This window comes from Panthera pardus, unplaced genomic scaffold, assembly GCF_024362965.1.
Source record: "Panthera pardus isolate Hobbes unplaced genomic scaffold, ASM2436296v1 HiC_scaffold_12, whole genome shotgun sequence".
NCBI lineage: Eukaryota > Metazoa > Chordata > Mammalia > Carnivora > Felidae > Panthera > Panthera pardus.
Window position 1 is genome coordinate 8,697,506 of NW_026526677.1, and position 20,884 is coordinate 8,718,389.

Sequence of the window (20,884 nt, forward strand, 5' to 3'; positions counted from 1 at the left end):
TCCGTAGTTTTTGTACACCAGAAATATTTCATTAAAAAAACCCAAAATGGCAGGGGCACCTGGGTGGCCCCGTCGGTTAAAGCATCTGACTCCTGGCTTCGGCTCAGGTCGTGATCTCACGGTTTCGTGAGTTCGAGCCCCGCGTCGGGCTCCATGCTGACAGTGTGGAGCCCGCTTGGGATTCTCTCTCTCCCTCTCTCTCTCTGCCCCTCCCCAGCTTGCACTGTCTCTATCTCACTCAAAAATAAATGAATAAACTTAAGAGAGCAAAAGGGCTACATGGGGCCGGATGTGTGTGGAACGGAGCCCTTCCGTAGCGGCCTTGAATTGAAGAGAAGCATTCTTTTTGTTTTGTTTCACCTGTTGGGTTGAAAATTCTTCTGGAGGGGCGGTCACTGTGGTCTCTGGTCCTGTCTGGTGCCCTCAGCTGAGGGCCTCACCCTGGAGCAGAGCTGGGGGGTGAAGGTGGATTATTACGCAGGGGCCACGATCGTGGATGGAGTTGTCTATGGGAGGGCTGGGCCGTTTCCTTTCTCCCTGCGGTGGTGGAAGAGGAGGGGCTCCTAGTTCTCCCTTTGCCCCTTTCAGGCCGACCCTGGGTAAGTGACCTCATCTCCCTTCGCCTCGGTCCCCCCACCTGCCAAATGAGGTTTGCGCCCATCTCAGCCTGACCTTCAGTGTCACCGCTCTTTCCCCTCTGGTTCTCACTCTGGGCTGCACAGTAGGGCCACCTGGAAGCTTTAAAAAAATGCCCCTGTGATGCCCTCACAGCTGTGCTTCTGCTCCAGTCCGCCCCGCACCCCTGCGTACCTGTGTCCATTGCCTCCTTGAAGGCGACTTCCTCCCCCGCCACCTTCTGTGGCTTGAGGAGGGTGTGAGGGTTGAGCGTAGGCTTCGGGTTTGAATTCTGCCCCTCTCACCTTTCAGGACCTCAACACAAATCTCAGGTGCTGCCTTTTCTAGTTTCTTCTGCAGCTCCCCTCCCCCTCCTCGCCGACACCCATTCAGCCAGGCTTCGGCCTCCACCTCTGATGGGAGCTGTGCTCATAAAGGTCACCAGTGACCCTCTCCCTAGAGCACTCCCTTGACCTCCAGACCCGTGGGTTCAGCTGCCTCCCTGGCCATTCCGTGTGGCTACCTGGGAGTGGTTCCACCCCCTGCCCCGAGCGGCTGGCCCGTCCAAAAGCCTATTCATTCTGCCTCCCCCTTGCTCTGGCCAGAAACCCTGGTTATCTTTTTCTTTTTTTTCTTAATGTTTATTTATTTATTTTGAGAGAGAGAAAGAGAGTGCAAGTGGAGGAGGGGCAGAGAGAGAGAGAGAGAGAGAGAGAGAGAGAGGGAGAGAGAGAATCCCAAGCAGGCTCCATGCTGTCAGCGCAGAGCCCGACCCGGGGCTTGATCTCGTGAACCGTGAGATCGTGACCTGCACCGAGATCGAGGGTCGGACGCTCAACCGACGGAGCCCCCCGGGCGCCCCCAAGCCCCGGTTATCTTTGACTCCACTTTCCTTCACACCCCACCTCACTCCATCAGCAAATCCCGTTGGTTCAACCGTCAGAGAAATTCAGAAACCTGTGGCTTCTTTTCCCCACCGCCCCGTCTTCTCTGAGCCGTCTACACCTCTCTCCGTCCTTCGTTCAAAACCCTCTCCTCCTTCGCCTCCTTCTCTCCAGCCACACTGGCCTCCTGGGCTGTTCCTCAAACACGCTCCTCCTTGGGACTTTTGCTCAGGCTGTGACCTCTGCCTCGATGTCCCAGATATCTGCAGGGCCTGCTGTCTGCCTTCCCTGACCCCTTCCCGTCCCCCTCCAGCCCCTTTAACCCTGCTTTACCTTTTCTTTCTTTTTGTTTTTATTTGGTATTTCTTCTAATATTCTAGGTGATTTACTTATTTACTAAGGTTTAAAAAAAAATGCTGTCTCTCCCCCACGAACAAAAGCTCGTGACGCCAGGAATCTTTGCTTTGTTCACAGACACAGCCCAGGTGCCTAGGTTGGCGCCTGGCACCTAGCACTCTGAGCATCTGTTGAGTGAAAGGAGCAAATAAATGAGTTCCTTGATCCTCCCAGGCAGAGGCGGGCATCCCCAAGGTGAAGGGATTCTCGAGGGAGGTCCTTGGCCACTGACGCCATTGCCCTAGGGTGGGAGAGGGGATCTGTTCAAAATGCAAGGTGATTCCACATGCATGCCAGCAGCCCCCTCTCCTGCAATTTGCGTGCTCGCTCGAGCCTCAGAACCACAGCTGGGGATAGAGGCTGCAGGCTCAGAGTCAGGAACCCAGCGAGTTCTAGAGCACAGTTAGAGCACATCACACACGGCGATGTTGCTGTTTGCCTCGTCCGGGACTCCCTCGGCGCTTCACCTCTGCTTCTCTCAGAACACTGATCATTTAAGTTAAAAAAACTTTTTTGATATTTATTTATTTTTGAGAGGTGGGGGCAGAGAGCGAGGGAGGACAGAAGATCCGAGGCAGGCTGGGTGCCGACAGCAGACGGCCCCACGCGGGGCTCGAACTCACGAACCGTTGAGATCATGGCTTGAGCTGATGTCGGACACTCAGTCAATTGAGCCACCCACACACCTCCATTTAAGTTTTTTAAAAAATTTTTTAAATGTTTATTTATTAGTTTTGAGAGAGAGAGATTGAGCGAGGGAAGGGCAGAGAGAGAGGGAGACAGAATCCGAAGCAGGCTCCAGGCTCCGAGCTGACAGCACAGAGCCTGATGGGGGGCTCGAACTCATGAGCCATGAGATCATGACCTGAACCGAAGTCGGACGCTCAACCAACTGAGCCACCCAGACACTTCGACCTCCGTTTAAGTTTAAAGGAAGAGTTTAAAGATACTCTACAGGTGGAATGAGTAGGTGCACATAATTATGATAAAGCAAATACACTACCAGAATCATAGAACCTAGGTGGTGGGTACACAGATGTTCACTAAAAAATTCTGTCAATTTTGAATGTTTGAAAATTCAGATTGTCTCTTTGAAAATTTTGCATCGTAAAATGTTGGGAAGCATGCTATGAACTTAAAAATGCGATTTGTGGGAAAGCTAGAAAATACCGAAAAACAGAAGGAGGAGAATAATCCCAGTAACCACACATCGCCCCTGCACCCAGAGGGAATCTCTGAGATGTTGGTATTTATCTTTCTTGTCTATTTCCACGTGTATTTATTTTGTTACATAATAGTAATTGTATGCATTACCCAAAGTTGAACACACTGATGTTTGTCAAGACTTATTTTTTTTTTTTCTGATCCTAAAATGAATATATGTGTATTTGAACATTTTGGAAAACTAGAAGAGAATTAAAAAGAAAATTAATACCCCCAATTTCACTGCCTAGTAATAAACACTGTTCACATTTTGGCATATTTCCAGATTTTCTTCATTGTTTTCTTTTTTAAGCAAAGTTTAAAAGTATATACTATTTTGTATAAGGCTTTTCATTAACTAATATGAAAGGGCATTTCTTGTCATTATTCTTTTTAAAAAAATTTTTAATGTTTACTTATTTTTGAGAGAGTCAGACAGATAGAGCATGAGCAGGGAAGGGGCAGAGAGAGAGGGAGACACAGAATCCCAAGCAGGCTCCAGGCTCTGAGCTGTCAGCACAGAGCCTGACGTGGGGCTCGAACTCACGAACTGTGAGATCATGACCTGAGCCAAAGTCAGATTCTTAACCGACTAAGCCACCCAGGCGCATTAAGTATTCTTTTACAACATAACATGTAGTATCCTCGTATATAAATATGGCAAGAATTAAAGAATCTCTTTATGTAGGATTTTTACATATCCAATGTTTTGTCATTAGATGTAACTTTGGAATGGACATCTTTTGTGGATATTTCAGATGATTTGCTTAAGATCTGGTCTCTAAATAGAAACTGGGTCAAAGAGTATGAATATTTTTAAGGTTAGTGATACAAACTGCCAAATTACCCTTCAGAAAAGGTGCACTAATTTTTATTTCCATCAGCAACGAACGAGGGTATGTGTTTACTTGTATCTTTTCTTATGTTTAATATTAGTATTTTAGGGGCACCTGGGTGGCTCAGTCGGTTGAACATCTGACTTTGGCTCAGGTCATGATATCATGGTTTGTGAGTTTAAGCCCTGCATCGGACTCTGTGCTGACAGCTCAGAGCCTGGAGCCTGCTTCGGATTCTGTGTCTCCCTCTGTTCCACCCCCACTCACACTCTGTCTCTCTCAAAAATACATAAATATTAAAAAAAATAATAAAAACATAATATCAGTATTTTAATTCCCCCAAAAGCCAGGTTTTAGTTTACATTTATTTGACTAACTAGAATGTGTTTGTGTTAATGGTAATATGTATATCTCCTTTTTAAATTCTTTATCATGCTCTTTGTCCATTTTTTCCTAGTTTGATATTTAAATCTTTTTTATTGGTTCATAAAAACTCTTTTTTTTTTTTAATTTTTTTTTTAACGTTTATTTATTTTTGAGACAGAGAGAGACAGAGCATGAACGGGGGAGGGTCAGAGAGAGAGGGAGACACAGAATCCGAAACAGGCTCCAGGCTCTGAGCTGTCAGCACAGAGCCCGACGCGGGGCTCAAACTCACGGACCGCGAGATCGTGACCTGAGCCGAAGTCGGCCGCTCAACCGACTGAGCCACCCAGGCGCCCCAAAACTCTTTATATATTAAAGATATTTATCTGTTTTTCTGTCATTTTCTTCCAGCTGATCGTGGTCATTTGTGGTATTGTTTCAATGCATAGAATGTGCTGGTCTCGCTCTTTTGGCTAGAAGTAACAAGCACCCCCCTCACGCCAGCTTAGGTAAAGAAGTTTTTAATTTAAGGACACAGGTGGAGAGGTAAGAGGATTCTCGTGAAAATCTAAGAACTTGAACTATAATAAGGCTGGGTCTCCCAGGGAGCTGGGAGGCAGTTCAGGATCAAGGTCGTTGCAGGCACCTCGGCTGCTGGAGTTAGTACGTCCTCATGCACGTGACTCACTAGCCATTCTTGATTTGTCAAAGCATCTTCTATTTGACCAGAGTTGGGATTCTCTCCTCTCACCCTTGGTTTGGCCCATGGTCCCTGCAGTCTCGGGTTGTGGGCAATCATTTTCCCTTAAAAGGGAGTCTGAACATAGCAGGCAGTGATAGAAACTTAAACAAATTTTTTTTTAATGTTTATTTATTTTTGAGACACACACACACACACACACACACACACACACACACACACACACAGAGTGTGAGCGGGGGAGGGGCAGAGAGAGAGGGAGACACAGAATCCCAAGCAGGCTCCAGGCTCCGAGCTGTCAGCACAGAGCCCAACGCGGGGCTTGAACTCACAGACCATGAGATCATGACCTGAGCTGAAGGTGGATGGTCAACCGACTGAGCCACCCAGGCGCCCCTAGAAACTTTTAATAATAAGACCTTTAACATTTTTAAAACGTTTAAAAACCTTTTTATCTTTTCCTTTGTGCCTTTTTCTTTGGCTTTTATCCCTAGTGGGTCTTGATTCTAAGATGATACATATCCCTCAATATTAGTTTAAAATTTATGTTTTTATATCTTATATTGAAGCGTTACTGATTTTTATTTTTATTTTTATTTTATTTTTTTTTGCATTATTGATTTTTAAACATCATTAACATGGTCATATTTACAGGTTCCAGATGGGAGATGATTTCAAGGGATTTTGGTGACAGATAATAGCCACCTTTTCCAATTAAAAACTGCAAGCTCATCAACATGAGGGATTTTTTTCCCCCCATCTAAAAATCTTAAAAAGTTTTTATTATACAAGTAACTCAGGGGCACCTGGGTGACTCAGTTGGTTAAGCATCTGACTCCCGATTTCAGCTCAGGTCATGATCTCCGGGTTTGTGAGATTGAGTCTTGCGTCGAGCTCTGCACTGATGGCATGGAGGCTGCTTGGGATTCTCTCTCTCTCCCTCTCTTTGCCCCTCCCCCACTCATATTCTCCCTCCCCGCCCCCCATCTCTCTCAAAATAAAGAACATTTAAAAAATGTTGAAAGTCTCTGAAGCCCAACCCCCACTGTAAATAATACACAACAATTTGGTCTGTTTTTCCCAGATCATGCATAGTATATACAGTGCATTTTGCTTATAAATATACAAAAATGTATTTTAGGGAAAAAATGGGATAATCGTGTCTTCAACATACTTTTACAATTAGTTCCACGTCAGCTCATATAAATCTATCTCGTTTTCTCCAATGGCTGTATGTGCACATGGCCAGGTGGATGCGGGATAATTTATCTAATTGGTTCTTGTTGATGATTATGTAGGTTGTTTTTCCGATAATTTCGGAGGCCAGAAATTGTTCCTCGGTTTGCTTGCTAAGGAAAATGGCTGTTATGCAGCTCTTTGTAACTCTGTTTTTGTGGGAAGGATAAAGACTTTTTGTTCTGAAATCCCATGGGCACAGAGTCTCAGCTTTGCCATTGTTTCCGCCTGCGTTGTGCAGTAGAACCCTGGTTACCGTGCGTGCTGGGGAATCCCAGGAGTCCAGCCCTGGAGAGGTAGCTCTCTTGCTTTTCAAAAGAAAAAAAAATTTAAATGTTATTTTTTGAGAGAGAGAAAGAGAGAGAGGGAGAAAGAAAGAGAGATCGTGAGTGGGGGAGGGGCAGAGAGCGAGAGGGAGACACAGAATCCGAAGCAGGCTCCAGGCTCCGAGCTGTTAGCACAGAGCCTGACGCGGGGCTTGAACTCAAAAACCGCGAGATCGTGACCTGAACCGAAGTCGGATGCTCAACCGACTGAACCACCCAGGCGCCCCGAGGTAGCTCTCTTCCTGATGCACCCTGTTGGCCACTTGCTCCTGGAGGAAGAACCAGCTGACAAACAGATCCCCCAGAATGTGGATCAAGCTGAGTGAGGGAGACATCACTACCGATCCTTTTTTTAAAAGTTTATTTATTTGTTTTGAGAGAGACAGAGACAGCACCAGTGGGGGAGGGGCAGAGAGAGAGGGAGAGGGAGAGGGAGAGAGAGAATCCCAAGCGGGCTCCACACCGCTAGCACAGAGCCCGATGTGGGGCTGGAGCCCACAAAGCCACGGGATCATGACCTGAGCAGAAACCAAGAGTTGGGCACTCAACTGACTGAGCCACCCAGCTACCCCACTCCCCATCCTTTTATAACAGGAGTTGGCGAACTTTTTCTGTAAAGCTCAGATAGTGACGATTTTACGGTTTGCAGATCATAGGGTCTCCGCTGCAACCCCTCAACTCATCTACGGTAGAGAGAAAGCAACCCCAGACAATATGTAAATGAGTGGGTGTGGCTGTGTGCCAATGAAATTTTATGGACCCTGAAGTTTGAATTTCATGCAATTTCATGTGTCACAGAACATCATTCTTCTTTTGACTTTTCCCCCAACCACTTAAAAAAACATAAAAACCATTCTTAGCTTGCATACAAAAATAAGCACAGGCACAAATTTGGCACTGGGATTGTCGTGCTCATACATCTGATTTTATAACATGATTCCTTGAGTTCTTAACTTGGATTCAGCTCAGTTGGCTTGTGTGTTTCATGAAGTTATTGTTTCTCTAGTTAGATTCTATGACAGAGGGTGAAGTCATTCATATTCTTAGTTCATGGCATCCTGTCCTGGCTGGTCCCTGTAAGACCCCCCCCCCCCCCCCGCCCTTCTCTTGTGGGTTTTTTTGTTTTGGTTTCTTTGGGTTCCCTTATATCCTCATCCCTTTCCAAGGGCTAGCATCCTGATGTATTTAATGTGTGTTCGTTAGTCCACATGATTCTGTTCTTGGTTTTGTTGGTTTTTTATTTTTTATTTTATTAAAAAAATATTTATTTGTTTGTTTTGAGAGAGAGAGAGGACGAGCAGGGGAGGAGCAGAGAGAGAGAGAGAGAGAGAGAGAAGGAGCAGGGGAGGGGCAGAGTGAGAGAGAAGGAGAGAGAAAATCCCAAGCAGGCTCCGTGCTGTCAGTGCAGAGCCCTATGTGGGGCTTGAACCCATGAACCGTGGGGATCATGACCTGAGCTGAAACCAAGAGTCAGACGCTTAACCGACTGAGCCACCCAGGCGCCCTTCTTGTTGGTTTTTTAAGACGATCTTTGCGGGTATGGTTCTTCTAAGATGCGTATCATTGGTTTGCGTGTGGGTATCTTTATATAAGCGGTGTTGGGTTGCAGAGCTATTCTCCTTTTTCCACTTAGCTCTGTATCTAAAAGATCATCCTTGTTGCCATGTGAACACCGAGTCTTTGCACTAGTTAGAAACTGGTGCACAGGGCTCCACAGGTGAGTCTGCCACCTTTCACTTCATTTTTAAAAAGAAGTGTCCTTGGGTGCTTTTATGTATTGGCCTTGTGCCTATTTGGAAATAGGTACCATCTGCTCCTATAAGGGGCAGGCAATTTGCTTGTGTATTTTAATGCTTATTTGTTTATTTATTTATTTAGAGAGACAGAATGCAAGTGGGGGAGGAGCAAAGAGAGAGGGAGACAGAATCCGAAGCAGGCTCCAGGCTCCGAGCTGTCAGCCCGGAGCCCGACGCGAGGCTTGAACTCACAAACTGTGAGATCATGACCTGAGCCGAAGTCAGATTTTTTTTTTTTTTTTTTTGATTTAGAAAGTATTTGCAATTTATTTTTTTAATTTTATTTTTTATTTATTTTATTTTATTTTATTATTATTTTTTCCAATATATGAAATTTATTGTCAAATTGGTTTCCATACAACACCCAGTGCTCATCCCAAAAGGTGCCCTCCTCAATACCCATCCCCCACCCTCCCCTCCCTCCCACCTCCCATCAACCCTCAGTTTGTTCTCAGTTTTTAACAGTTTCTTATGCTTTGGCTCTCTCCCACTCTAACCTCTTTTTTTTTTTTTTTTTTTCCTTCCCCTCCCCCATGGGTTTCTGTTAAGTTTCTCAGGATCCACATAAGAGTGAAACCATATGGTATCTGTCTTTCTCTGTATGGCTTATTTCACTTAACATCACACTCTCCAGTTCCATCCACGTGGCTACAAAGGGCCATATTTCATTCTTTCTCATTGCCACGTAGTACTCCATTGTGTATATAAACCACAATTTCTTTATCCATTCATCAGTTGATGGACATTTAGGCTCTTTCCATAATTTGGCTATTGTTGAGAGTGCTGCTATAAACATTGGGGTACAAGTGCCCCTATGCATCAGTATTCCTGTATCCCTTGGGTAAATTCCTAGCAGTGCTATTGCTGGGTCATAGGGTAGGTCTATTTTTAATTTTCTGAGGAACCTCCACACTGCTTTCCAGAGCGGCTGCACCGATTTGCATTCCCACCAACAGTGCAAGAGGGTTCCCGTTTCTCCACATCCTCTCCAGCATCTATAGTCTCCTGATTTGTTCATTTTGGCCACTCTGACTGGCGTGAGGTGATATCTGAGTGTGGTTTTGATTTGTATTTCCCTGATAAGGAGCGACGTTGAACATCTTTTCATGTGCCTGTTGGCCATCCGGATGTCTTCTTTAGAGAAGTGTCTATTCATGTTTTCTGCCCATTTCTTCACTGGGTTATTTGTTTTTCGGGTGTGGAGTTTGGTGAGCTCTTTATAGATTTTGGATACTAGCCCTTTGTCTGATATGTCATTTGCAAATATCTTTTCCCATTCCGTTGGTTGCCTTTTAGTTTTGTTGGTTGTTTCCTTTGTTGTGCAGGAGCTCTTTATCTTCATAAGGTCCCAGTAATTCATTTTTGCTTTTAATTCCCTTGCCTTTGGGGATGTGTCGAGTAAGAGATTGCTACAGCTGAGGTCAGAGAGGTCTTTTCCTGCTTTCTCCTCTAGGGTTTTGATGGTTTCCTGTCTCACATTCAGGTCCTTTATCCATTTTGAGTTTATTTTTGTGAATGGTGTGAGAAAGTGGTCTAGTTTCAACCTTCTGCATGTTGCTGTCCAGTTCTCCCAGCACCATTTGTTAAAGAGACTGTCTTTTTTCCATTGGATGTTCTTTCCTGCTTTGTCAAAGATTAGTTGGCCATACGTTTGTGGGTCTAGTTCTGGGGTTTCTATTCTATTCCATTGGTCTATGTGTCTGTTTTGTGCCAATACCATGCTGTCTTGATGATTACAGCTTTGTAGTAGAGGCTAAAGTCTGGGATTGTGGTGCCTCCTGCTTTGGTCTTCTTCAAAATTACTTTGGCTATTCGGGGCCTTTTGTGGTTCCATATGAATTTTAGGATTGCTTGTTCTAGTTTCGAGAAGAATGCTGGTGCAATTTTGATTGGGATTGCATTGAATGTGTAGATAGCTTTGGGTAGTATTGACATTTTGACAATATTTATTCTTCCAATCCATGAGCACGGAATGTCTTTCCATTTCTTTATATCTTCTTCAATTACCTTCATAAGCTTTCTATAGTTTTCAGCATACAGATCTTTTACATCTTTGGTTAGATTTATTCCTAGGTATTTTATGCTTCTTGGTGCAATTGTGAATGGGATCAGTTTCTTAATTTGTCTTTCTGTTGCTTCATTGTTAGTGTATAAGAATGCAACTGACTTCTGTACATTGATTTTGTATCCTGCAACTTTGCTGAATTCATGTATCAGTTCTAGCAGACTTCTGGTGGAGTCTATCGGATTTTCCATGTATAATATCATGTCATCTGCAAAAAGTGAGAGCTTGACTTCATCTTTGCCAATTTTGATGCCTTTGATTTCCTTTTGTTGTCTGATTGCTGATGCTAGAACTTCCAACACTATGTTAAGCAACAGCGGTGAGAGTGGGCATCCCTGTCGTGTTCCTGATCTCAGGGAAAAAGCTCTCAGTTTTTGAGGATGATGTTAGCTGTGGGCTTTTCATAAATGGCTTTTATGATCTTTAAGTATGTTCCTTCTATCCCGACTTTCTCGAGGGTTTTTATTAAGAAACGGTGCTGGATTTTGTCAAAGGCCTTTTCTGCATCGATTGACAGGATCATATGGTTCTTCTCTTTTTTTTTTTTGTTAATGTGATGTATCACGTTGATTGATTTGTGAATGTTGAACCAGCCCTGCATCCCAGGAATGAATCCCACTTGATCATGGTGAATAATTCTTTTTATATGCCGTGGAATTCGATTTGCTAGCATCTTATTGAGAATTTTTGCATCCATATTCATCAGGGATTTGGCCTGTAGTTCTCTTTTTTTACTGGGTCTCTGTCTGGTTTAGGAACCAGAGTAATACTGGCTTCATAGAATGAGTCTGGAAGTTTTCCTTCCCTTTCTATTTCTTGGAATAGCTTGAGAAGGATAGGTATTATCTCTGCTTTAAACGTCTGGTAGAACTCCCCTGGGAAGCCATCTGGTCCTGGACTCTTATTTGTTGGGAGATTTTTGATAACCGATTCAATTTCTTCGCTGGTGATGGGTCTGTTCAAGCTTTCTATTTCCTCCTGATTGAGTTTTGGAAGAGTGTAGGTGTTTAGGAATTTGTCCATTTCTTCCAGGTTGTCCAGTTTGTTGGCATATAATTTTTCATAGTATTCCCTGATAATTGCTTGTATCTCTGAGGGATTGGTTGTAATAATTCCATTTTCATTCATGATTTTATCTATTTGGGTCATCTCCCTTTTCTTTTTGAGAAGCCTGGCTAGAGGTTTGTCAATTTTGTTTATTTTTTCAAAAAACCAACTCTTGGTTTCGTTGATCTGCTCTACAGTTTTTTTAGATTCTATATTGTTTATTTCTGCTCTGATCTTTATTATTTCTCTTCTTCTGCTGGGTTTAGGCTGCCTTTGCTGTTCTGCTTCTATTTCCTTTAGGTGTGCTGTTAGATTTTGTATTTGGGATTTTTCTTGTTTCTTGAGATAGGCCTGGATTGCGATGTATTTTCCTCTCAGGACTGCCTTCGCTGCATCCCAAAGCGTTTGGATTGTTGTATTTTCATTTTCGTTTGTTTCCATATATTTTTTGATTTCTTCTCTAATTGCCTGGTTGACCCACTCATTCTTAGGTAGGGTGTTCTTTAACCTCCACGCTTTTGGAGGTTTTCCAGACTTTTTCCTGTGGTTGATTTCAAGCTTCATAGCATTGTGGTCTGAAAGTATGCATGGTATGATCTCAATTCTTGTATACTTATGAAGGGCTGTTTTGTGACCCAGTATGTGATCTATCTTGGAGAATGTTCCATGTGCACTCGAGAAGAAAGTATATTCTGTTGTTTTGGGATGCAGAGTTCTAAATATATCTGTCAAGTCCATCTGATCCAATGTATCATTCAGGACCCTTGTTTCTTTATTGACCGTGTGTCTAGATGATCTATCCATTTCTGTAAGTGGAGTGTTAAAGTCCCCTGCAATGACCACATTCTTATCAATAAGGTTGCTTATGTTTGTGAGTAATTGTTTTATATATTTGGGGGCTCCGGTATTTGGCGCATAGACATTTGTAATTGTTAGCTCTTCCTGATGGATAGACCCTGTGCTTATTATATAATGCCCTTCTTCATCTCTTGTTACAGCCTTTAATTTAAAGTCTAGTTTGTCTGATATAAGTATGGCTACTCCAGCTTTCTTTTGGCTTCCAGTAGCATGATAAATAGATCACCATCCCCTCACTCTCAATCTAAAGGTGTCCTCAGGTCTAAAATGAGTCTCTTGAAGACAGCAAATAGATGGGTCTTGTTTTTTTATCCATCCTGATACCCTATGTCTTTTGGTTTGCGCATTTAATCCATTTACGTTCAGTGTTATTATAGAAAGATACGGGTTTAGAGTCATTGTGATGTCTGTATGTTTTGTGCTTGTAGCGATGTCTCTGGTACTTTGTCTCACAGGATCCCCCTTAGGATCTCTTGTAGGGCTGGTTTAGTGGTGACAAATTCCTTCAGTTTTTGTTTGTTTGGGAAGACCTTTATCTCTCCTTCTATTCCAAATGACAGACTTGCTGGATAAAGGATTCTCGGCTGCATATTTTTTCTGTTTAGCACACTGAAGATATCGTGCCAAGCCTTTCTGGCCTGCCAAGTTTCAAAAGAGAGATCAGTCACGAGTCTTAGAGGTCTCCCTTTATATGTGAGGGCACGTTTATCCCTTGCCGCTTTCAGAATTTTCTCTTTATCCTTGTATTTTGCCAGTTTCACTATGATATGTCGTGCAGAAGATCGATTCAAGTTACGTCTGAAGGGAGTTCTCTGTGCCTCTTGGATTTCAATGCCTTTTTCCTTCCCCAGTTCAGGGAAGTTCTCAGCTATTATTTCTTCAAGTACCCCTTCAGCACCTTTCCCTCTCTCTTCCTCCTCTGGGATACCAATTATGCGTAGATTATTTCTTTTTAGTGTATCACTTAGTTCTCTAATTTTCCCCTCATACTCCTGGATTTTTTTTATCTCTCTTTTTCTCAGCTTCCTCTTTTTCCATAACTTTATCTTCTAGTTCACCTATTCTCTCCTCTGCCTCTTCAAGCCGAGCCGTCGTGGTTTCCATTTTGTTTTGCATTTCGTAGCTCCTCATGACTGTTCCTTAGTCCCTTGATCTCTGTAGCAAGAGATTCTCTGCTGTCCTCTCTACTGTTTTCAAGCCCAGCGATTAATTTTATGACTATTATTCTAAATTCACTTTCTGTTATATTATTTCAATCCTTTTTGATCAGTTCATTGGCTGTTGTTATTTCCTGGAGATTCTTCTGAGGGGAATTCTTCCGTTTGGTCATTTTGGAGAGTCCCTGGAGTGGTGGGGACCTGCAGGGCACTTCCCCTGTGCTGTGGTGTATAACTGGAGTTGGTGGGCGGGGCTGCAGTCAGACCTGGTGTCTGCCCCCAGCCCACCCCTGGGGCCACAGTCAGACTGGTGTGTGCCTTCTCTTCCCCTCTCCTAGGGGCGGGATTCCCTGTGGGGTGGCGTGGCCCATCTGGGCTACTTGCCCACTGCCAGGCTTGTGGTGCTGGGGATCTGGCGTATTAGCTGGGGTGGGTAGGCAAGGTGCACGGGGGCAGGAGGGGCAGGCTTAGCTCGCTTCTCCTTAGGTGATCCACTTCAGGAGGGGCCCTGGGGCAGCGGGAGGGAGTCAGATCCGCTGCTGGAGGTTTGACTCCGCAGAAGCACAGAGTTGGGTGTTTGCGCAGAGCGAGCAAGTTCCCTGGCAGGGACCGGTTCCCTTTGGGATTTTGGCTGGGGGGTGGGCAGGGGAGGTGGCGCTGGCGAGCGCCTTTGTTCCCCGCCAAGCTGAGCTCTGCCGTCCGGGGGCTCAGCAGCTCTCCCTCCCTTTGTCCTCCAGCCTTCCCGCTTTCCTAGCAGAGCTGTTAACTTCTGACCTCCCAGACGCTAAGTCGCGCTTGCTGTCGGAACACAGTCCGTCCGGCCCCTCCGCTTTTGCCAGCCAGACTCGGGGGCTCTGCTTGGCCGGCAGGCCGCCCCTCCGCCCCGGCTCCCTCCCGCCAGTCCGTGGAGCGCGCACCGCCTCGCCGCCCTTCCCACCCTCTTCCGTGGGCCTCTCGATGCGCTTGGCTCCGGAGACTCCGTTCTGCTAATCCTCTGGCGGTTTTCTGGGTTATTTAGGCAGGTGTAGGTGGAATCAAAGTGATCAGCAGGACGCGCCGTGAGCCCAGCGTCCTCCTACGCCGCCATCTTCCTATCGTCTATTTTTTATTTTTTAAAATTTACATCCAAATTAGTTAGCATATAGTGCAACAATGATTTCAGGAGTAGATTCCTTAATGCCCCTGACCCATTTAGTCCATCCCCCCTCCCACCACCCCTCCAATAACCCTCGGTTTGTTCTCCATATTTCTGAGTCTCTTCTGTTTTTTCCTCCTCCCTGTTTTTATATTATTTTTGCTTCCCTTCCCTTATGCTCATCTGTTTTGTATCTTAAATTCCTCATATGAGTGAAGTCATATGATATTTGTCTTTCTTTGACTAATTTCGCTTAGCATAATACCCTCCAGTTCCATCCACATAGTTGCAAATGGCAAGATTTCATTCTTTTTGCCTGCCGAGTAATACTCCATTGTATATATATACCACATCTTCTTTATCCATTCATCCATCGATGGACATTTGGGCTCTTTCTATACTTTGGCTATTGTTGATCGTGCTGCTATAAACATTGGGGTGCATGTGTCCCTTTGAAACAGCACACCTGTATCCCTTGTAGTGCAATTGCTGGGTCGTAGGGTAGTTCTATTTTTAGAAAACCATACTGTTTTCCAGAGTGGCTGCACCAGCTTTTATTCGCACCAACAATGCAAAAGAGATCCTCTCCCTCCACATCCTCACCAACATCTGTTGTTGCCTGAGTTGTTAATGTTAGCCATTCTGACAGGTGTGAGGTGGTATTTCATTGTGGTTTTGATTTGTATTTCCCTGATGATGAGCGATGTGGAGGATTTTTTCATGTGTTGGTTGGCCATCTGGATGTCTTCTTTGGCAAAGTGTCTATTCATGTCTGTTGCCCGTTTCTTCACTGGATTATTTGTTTTTTGGGTGTTGAGTTTGAGAAGTTCTTTGCAGATTTTGGATACTAACCCTGTATCTGATAGGTCATTTGCAAGTATCTTCTCCCATTCTGTCAGTTGCCTTTTAGTTTTGCTGAGTGTTTCCTTCGCTGTACAGAAGCTTTTTATTTAACGTTTATTTATTTTTGAGACAGAGAGAGACAGAGCATGAACGGGGGAGGGGCAGAGAGAGAGGGAGACACAGAATCGGAAGCAGGCTCCAGGCTCTGAGCCATCAGCCCAGAGCCCGACGCGGGGCTCGAACTCACGGACCGCGAGATCGTGACCTGAGCTGAAGTCGGACGCTTAACCGACTGAGCCACCCAGGCGCCCCCAGAAGCTTTTTATTTTGATGAGGTTCCCAGTAGTTCATTTTTGCTTTTATTTCCCTTGCCTCCGGAGATGTATTGAGTTAGAAGTTGCCGTGGCCAAGGTCAAAGAGGTTTTTGCCTGCTTTCTCCTCGAGGATTTGGATGGCTTCCCGTCTTACATTGAGGTCTTTCAACCATTTTGAGTTTATTTTTGCGTCTGGTATAAGAAAGTGGTCCAGGTTCATTCTTCTGCATGTCGCTGTCCAGTTTTCCCAGCACCACTTGCTGAAGAGACTGTCTTTATTCCATTCTTTCCTGCTTTGTCAAAGATTAGTTGGCCATACATTTGTGGGTCCATTTCTGGGTTCTCTATTCTGTTCCATTGATCTGAGTGTCTGTTCTTGTGTCACAAAGTCAGATTCTTAACGACTGAGCCACTCAGGCGTCCCCTTTCTTTTCTTTAATAATTTTAGTTTTTTTAATACATGTTTTTAATGTTTATTATTTTTGAGAGAGAGAGAGAGAGAGAGGGAGAAACAGAGACAGAGAGCAAGCAGGGAAGGGGCAGAGAGAGAGGGAGACACAGAATCTGAAGCAGGCTCCAGGCTCTGAGCTCTCAGCACACAGCCCAACCCGGGGCTCAAACTCACGGACTGCGAGATCATGACCTGAGCTGACGTCGGCCGCTTAACTGACTGAGCCACCCAGGCACCCCTAATAGTTCTAATTTTAAAAAAAGTTTATTTGTTTTAGCAATCTCCACACCCAACGTGGGGCTTGAACTCACAACCCTGAATCAAGAGCCGCTCCCTCCACAACTGAGCCGGCCAGGCACCCCTTTAGCGTTCATTTCTATGAGCTTTCACCAACACACATGACTGCATAGCTGTCACCACCATCAGATACAGAACATTACGGAAAGTTTGTTCCTCCCTCCTGCCCCTTTGTTGTGCACTCCTCTCCCCACTCCTAGCCCCTGGCAATCACGAATCGTTTTTCTTTCCTATAGTGACGGCTTTTCTGGAACGAGACATACATGGGCTGATACATTGCACTGCTTTTCGGGTATGGCTTCCTTTACTGAGCACCAGGCTTTTGCCGCCCTGTTACCTTTTGATGTTTACGGTTATAAGGTTTGAATTTCTTTGTAGATATTTTTGTCATTGCAATAAAAAAATTTTTTTTTCAGGCATCCTTCTATGTGTAGACCTCCTTTCACTGGTATTTATCTGGAACACAGTGAGCTCCTCGGGTCTGCACACCCACCAACTGCTCATTGCCTGACATCTTATTACTGATGGTCAAACTGTCTCCTGTTGTAGTCGGTGGGCTTCCTGAGGGCTGGATCCCTGCCTTGTCTTCATGTCCTTGCTTATTCATGGGGACCCCCAGCTAAACTCCCTTTGGGGGATTTCTGAAGACCCCCTAATTCTCACCAAACAATACACAATACATTTTTTTCTTTTATTCTGGAAAACAAGTGGGATTCATAAATTGCAACCATTGTCCATTGTTCTGAAGTAGGTTCCCAGTAAGGTCGGGGAGCCTTCTTTTTGGCAGACTATTTACAATCACTGCAGAAGAGAACATGATTTATCCATAACGTTTCTGTGAAAAGATTTTTTTCCTGTCATATGTAATAGTTATTTGCAGTTTTAATGTTTGTATAAATAGAAATGAACTTGCCATTGACCTTGCTTCGTAGGCCTTGTGGAGTTGTGATTGGCTAGTCCCACTAACCTTCGTTTTTATCCCAAGGGAGGCCATGCAGGGGTGAGTCCTCCCCATCGCATCCTTGATGAAATCTCTGTCAGGTCCGTGGAGCTTGGCGGTGGAATGTGGGCGAGCCCCCGTGGGTCTGCCCACCAAGGGCAAGCAGGCCAGAGGCTCCCCCACCCCCCCCAGATCCTTCACTTGCTGAAGACTAAAGGGATTTTCCTTGCTCATTAAAGAGATTTAAGATTGGCCTGGACCAGAGAAGCTTGTCACCCCTGATTCTGGTCCAAATCGAATGCTCCCACCCCCAGCACTTAGCATAGGGTCTGTTGCTGGTCCCTCAATAATGCTAAGGCAAGTGATCTCGAACCTCTCTGAAGTTTTCTCCGGCTCTGCCCCACGCGCCCCAGCAGGGTAGGGCTCCCAGTGGCATTTCCCTGGCACACACGCACCCACTCACCCCTGCGTACACTTCTTGTGAGGCAGTAAGAAGTATAATTTTGGGTTTTTGTCCCCAATTCCTGGCACGAGGCTTCTAAAACCCTTGTAATTTCCTGACTGACAGGAGAGAGAGGAGAATCTTTCATTATTCTTAACAAGCCCCTTCCACCCGCACTGGAGTTTCTGCTCATGAGGTGATGAGAGTTCAGAGCTGGAGGAACTGACCTGATTAGAGGGCTGGAAATTTCAGCCCCACCTCCGACCTCCTGGGAGGGGAGAGAGGCTGGAGGGCGAGATCATCGCTAAGGACCCATGAATGAATCAATCATGCCTGTGTAACTAATGCAGCCTCCGTGAGGACCCTAACCTAAGGGGTTCGGAGAGCTTCTGGGTCGGTGAACACAGGGAGGTGCTGGGAGAGTGGCACCCCGGACAGCTCTGTGCGTCCCACATGCCTTCCGGGTGCGGCGCGTCTCTGCCATCTGGCTGTTCTGAGTTGCATGCTTTATAACAAACCGGTGATCTAGTAAGTGAATGGTTCCTGAGTTCTGTGAGCCATTGTAGCCAATTATAGAACCTGAGGTGGGGGGCGGATATGGGAACCCCTGATTTATAGCTGGTTGGTCAGAAGCGCAGGTGACACCCAGGATTTGTGACTGGCAGCTGAAGTGGAGTTGGCGGGGGGGCAGCCTTGGGGGACTGAGCCCTGAACCCGTGGGGTCGGTGTTAACTCTGGGCAGTGAGTGGCAGAATCGGGATAAATTGTACAATATCCAGTCCATTTCCACCGAGGATCGAATGGCTTGGTGTGGAAAAACCACATATCTGGTGTTAGAAGTGTTGGTGTGAGTATAGTGTACAGGAGGAAGAAGTTTCCTTTATTCATATACTAACATTCACACACACACACACACACACACACACACACACACACAGAGCCACTCGTCATTGGGATGAGCAGCTGGGAGGACATTACTTCCAGAGACATACCAATTCTTGGTCAGGCCCAAGGCCAGGTTGCGGAGTACCTAAGAGACACCCTCCCAATTTGACAGCCTCTGGCAAGGGACCCCGGCCTCTGCTACCTGGTTCCAAGGTCTCACTTGTGCCACCTCTGTTCTTGATTTTGCAGCCAGAGCCCAAAGTTGGAGACCTGATTGAGATTTTCCGCCCTTTCTACAGACACTGGGCCATCTACGTTGGCGATGGATACGTGGTCCACCTGGCACCCCCAAGTAAGGGCGCGGAGGGCCTCCGCTGTGCTGGGGCTGGGAGGAGAGGGAGATGGGCGGCTGTGGGTAACAGGTGACCTCAGCTCCCCGCCTGGTGGCTGGTTCCTGAGTGCTGCGGGGAGGCAATCTGGTGTGAGGCAATGGTTTTCCAACTCTGCCCCTTGGGACCCTAAGGGTTCCCTATAGGGGCTGAGGTGGGCTTCCAAGGGGGTGGCTCTGCTTTTATGTTTTGTTTTTGTTTTTGTCTTGAGAGAGAGAGAGAGAATGTGAGCAGGGGACAGGGGCAGACAGAGAGGGAGGGAGAGAGAATCCCAAACAGGCTCTGAGTTTAGTGCAGAGCCTGACATGGGGCTTGATCCCACAACCCTGGGATCATGACCTGAGCCAAAATCAGGAGTTGGATGCTCAACTGACTGATCCATGCAGGCGCCCAGAACACATTCAACTCTTTTTTTTTTTTTTTTTTAACGTTTATTTATTTTTGAGACAGAGAGAGACAGAGCATGAGCGGGAAAGGGGCAGAGCGAGGGAGACACAGAATCTGAAACAGGCTCCAGGCTCTGAGCTGTCAGCACGGAGCCCGACGCGGGGCTCGAACTCACGGACCGTGAGATCGTGACCTGAGCCGAAGTCGGACGCTCAACCGACTGAGCCACCCAGACGCCCCAACACATTCAACTCTTAAGTGTAAAGCTCCCTGAGAGAGCATGGGCTTTTGGGCAGCAGGTTTGGTGGTGAACCTAGTTTCTAGCCTTCAGTCTTGGTTTCCTTATCTGTGAACTGAGGCTAAGAACACTTCACCGGGAGAATCGTTGTGACGGTCCCCCATCACTTTTCTTACACCTTTTTTTTTCGCTTAAACTGAGGTATAACATAAATATAGTAAAGTACAGAAACAGAGTAAAGCGTATAGTCAGTGAATTAAAAAAAAAAAGTCTCCATCCGTGTGACAGTGACCCAGATCAAGATCTGGAACATTTCCCCTACCCTAAGAGGCTCCCTCTTATCACTGCCCCACCCCCACCCCCAGGGACGATCGCTATTGTAGCTTCTCTTGCCATAAATCAGTTTTGCCTGCTCTAGACCTTCATGTCAGAAGAGCTGCATAGTCTGTGCTCCTTTGTGTCTGGCTTCTTTCCTTCAGCCCGTGAGAGTCATCGGCTTGTGAGTAGCAAGTTCTTTATCATTGCTGGGTGTTTTCTGTCATGTGAATACACCTTGGTTTGTTGTCCGTTCTCCCGCTGACGGACATTGGATTGGTTCCAGTTTTCGGCTGCTGTGAATACAGTTGCTGTGGACATTCTTGGACAAGTCTTTTGCCCCCACCCTCCCCCTTCCTCTAACTAATGTCCTCACCCCCATGTCTTCTCTAGATAACTCCCTGTAGAGCGAATCTTTGATTGTCTACCATGGCCATCAACGCTTCTTCACTTGCCCGTCTCTCTTCGGTTCCCTCCACTGGGCTGTCTCTTTGTTTAGCCCCCTCCCAAAGTAGCCCTTCTCACAGCTACTGAAAGACCTTTCACATCTTGACAAAGCTAAAGGTCCATTTTCTCATCAAAACTTACTAGTCTTCTCTGCAGCATTTGACATGAGCAACCTCTCTCTGGTCTTCACCCAGCACCCGTCTTTCTTCCTCTCTCACTGGGCCCTCCTTTCATGGTCTCCTGTGTGGGTTCTTCATCCTGTCCCATATCCCTCATCCTTACTCTCCCCAGGTGACCTCTCGGGTCCCTGGCTTCC

General features: G+C 45.8%; 1 protein-coding gene across 5 annotated transcripts in view; it reads left to right on the plus strand.

Annotated features, from left to right (window-relative positions):
- Nucleotides 1-20,884, plus strand: part of LOC109246626 (phospholipase A and acyltransferase 3-like) — a 41,261-nt gene that overhangs the window by 7,325 nt on the left and 13,052 nt on the right. For all 5 annotated transcript variants that reach the window (XM_053899584.1, XM_053899581.1, XM_053899582.1 and 2 more), the window contains one exon: nucleotides 19,042-19,144. In XM_053899584.1, the coding sequence (XP_053755559.1) occupies nucleotides 19,042-19,144 (103 nt within the window). The remainder of the gene's footprint in view (nucleotides 1-19,041; nucleotides 19,145-20,884) is intronic.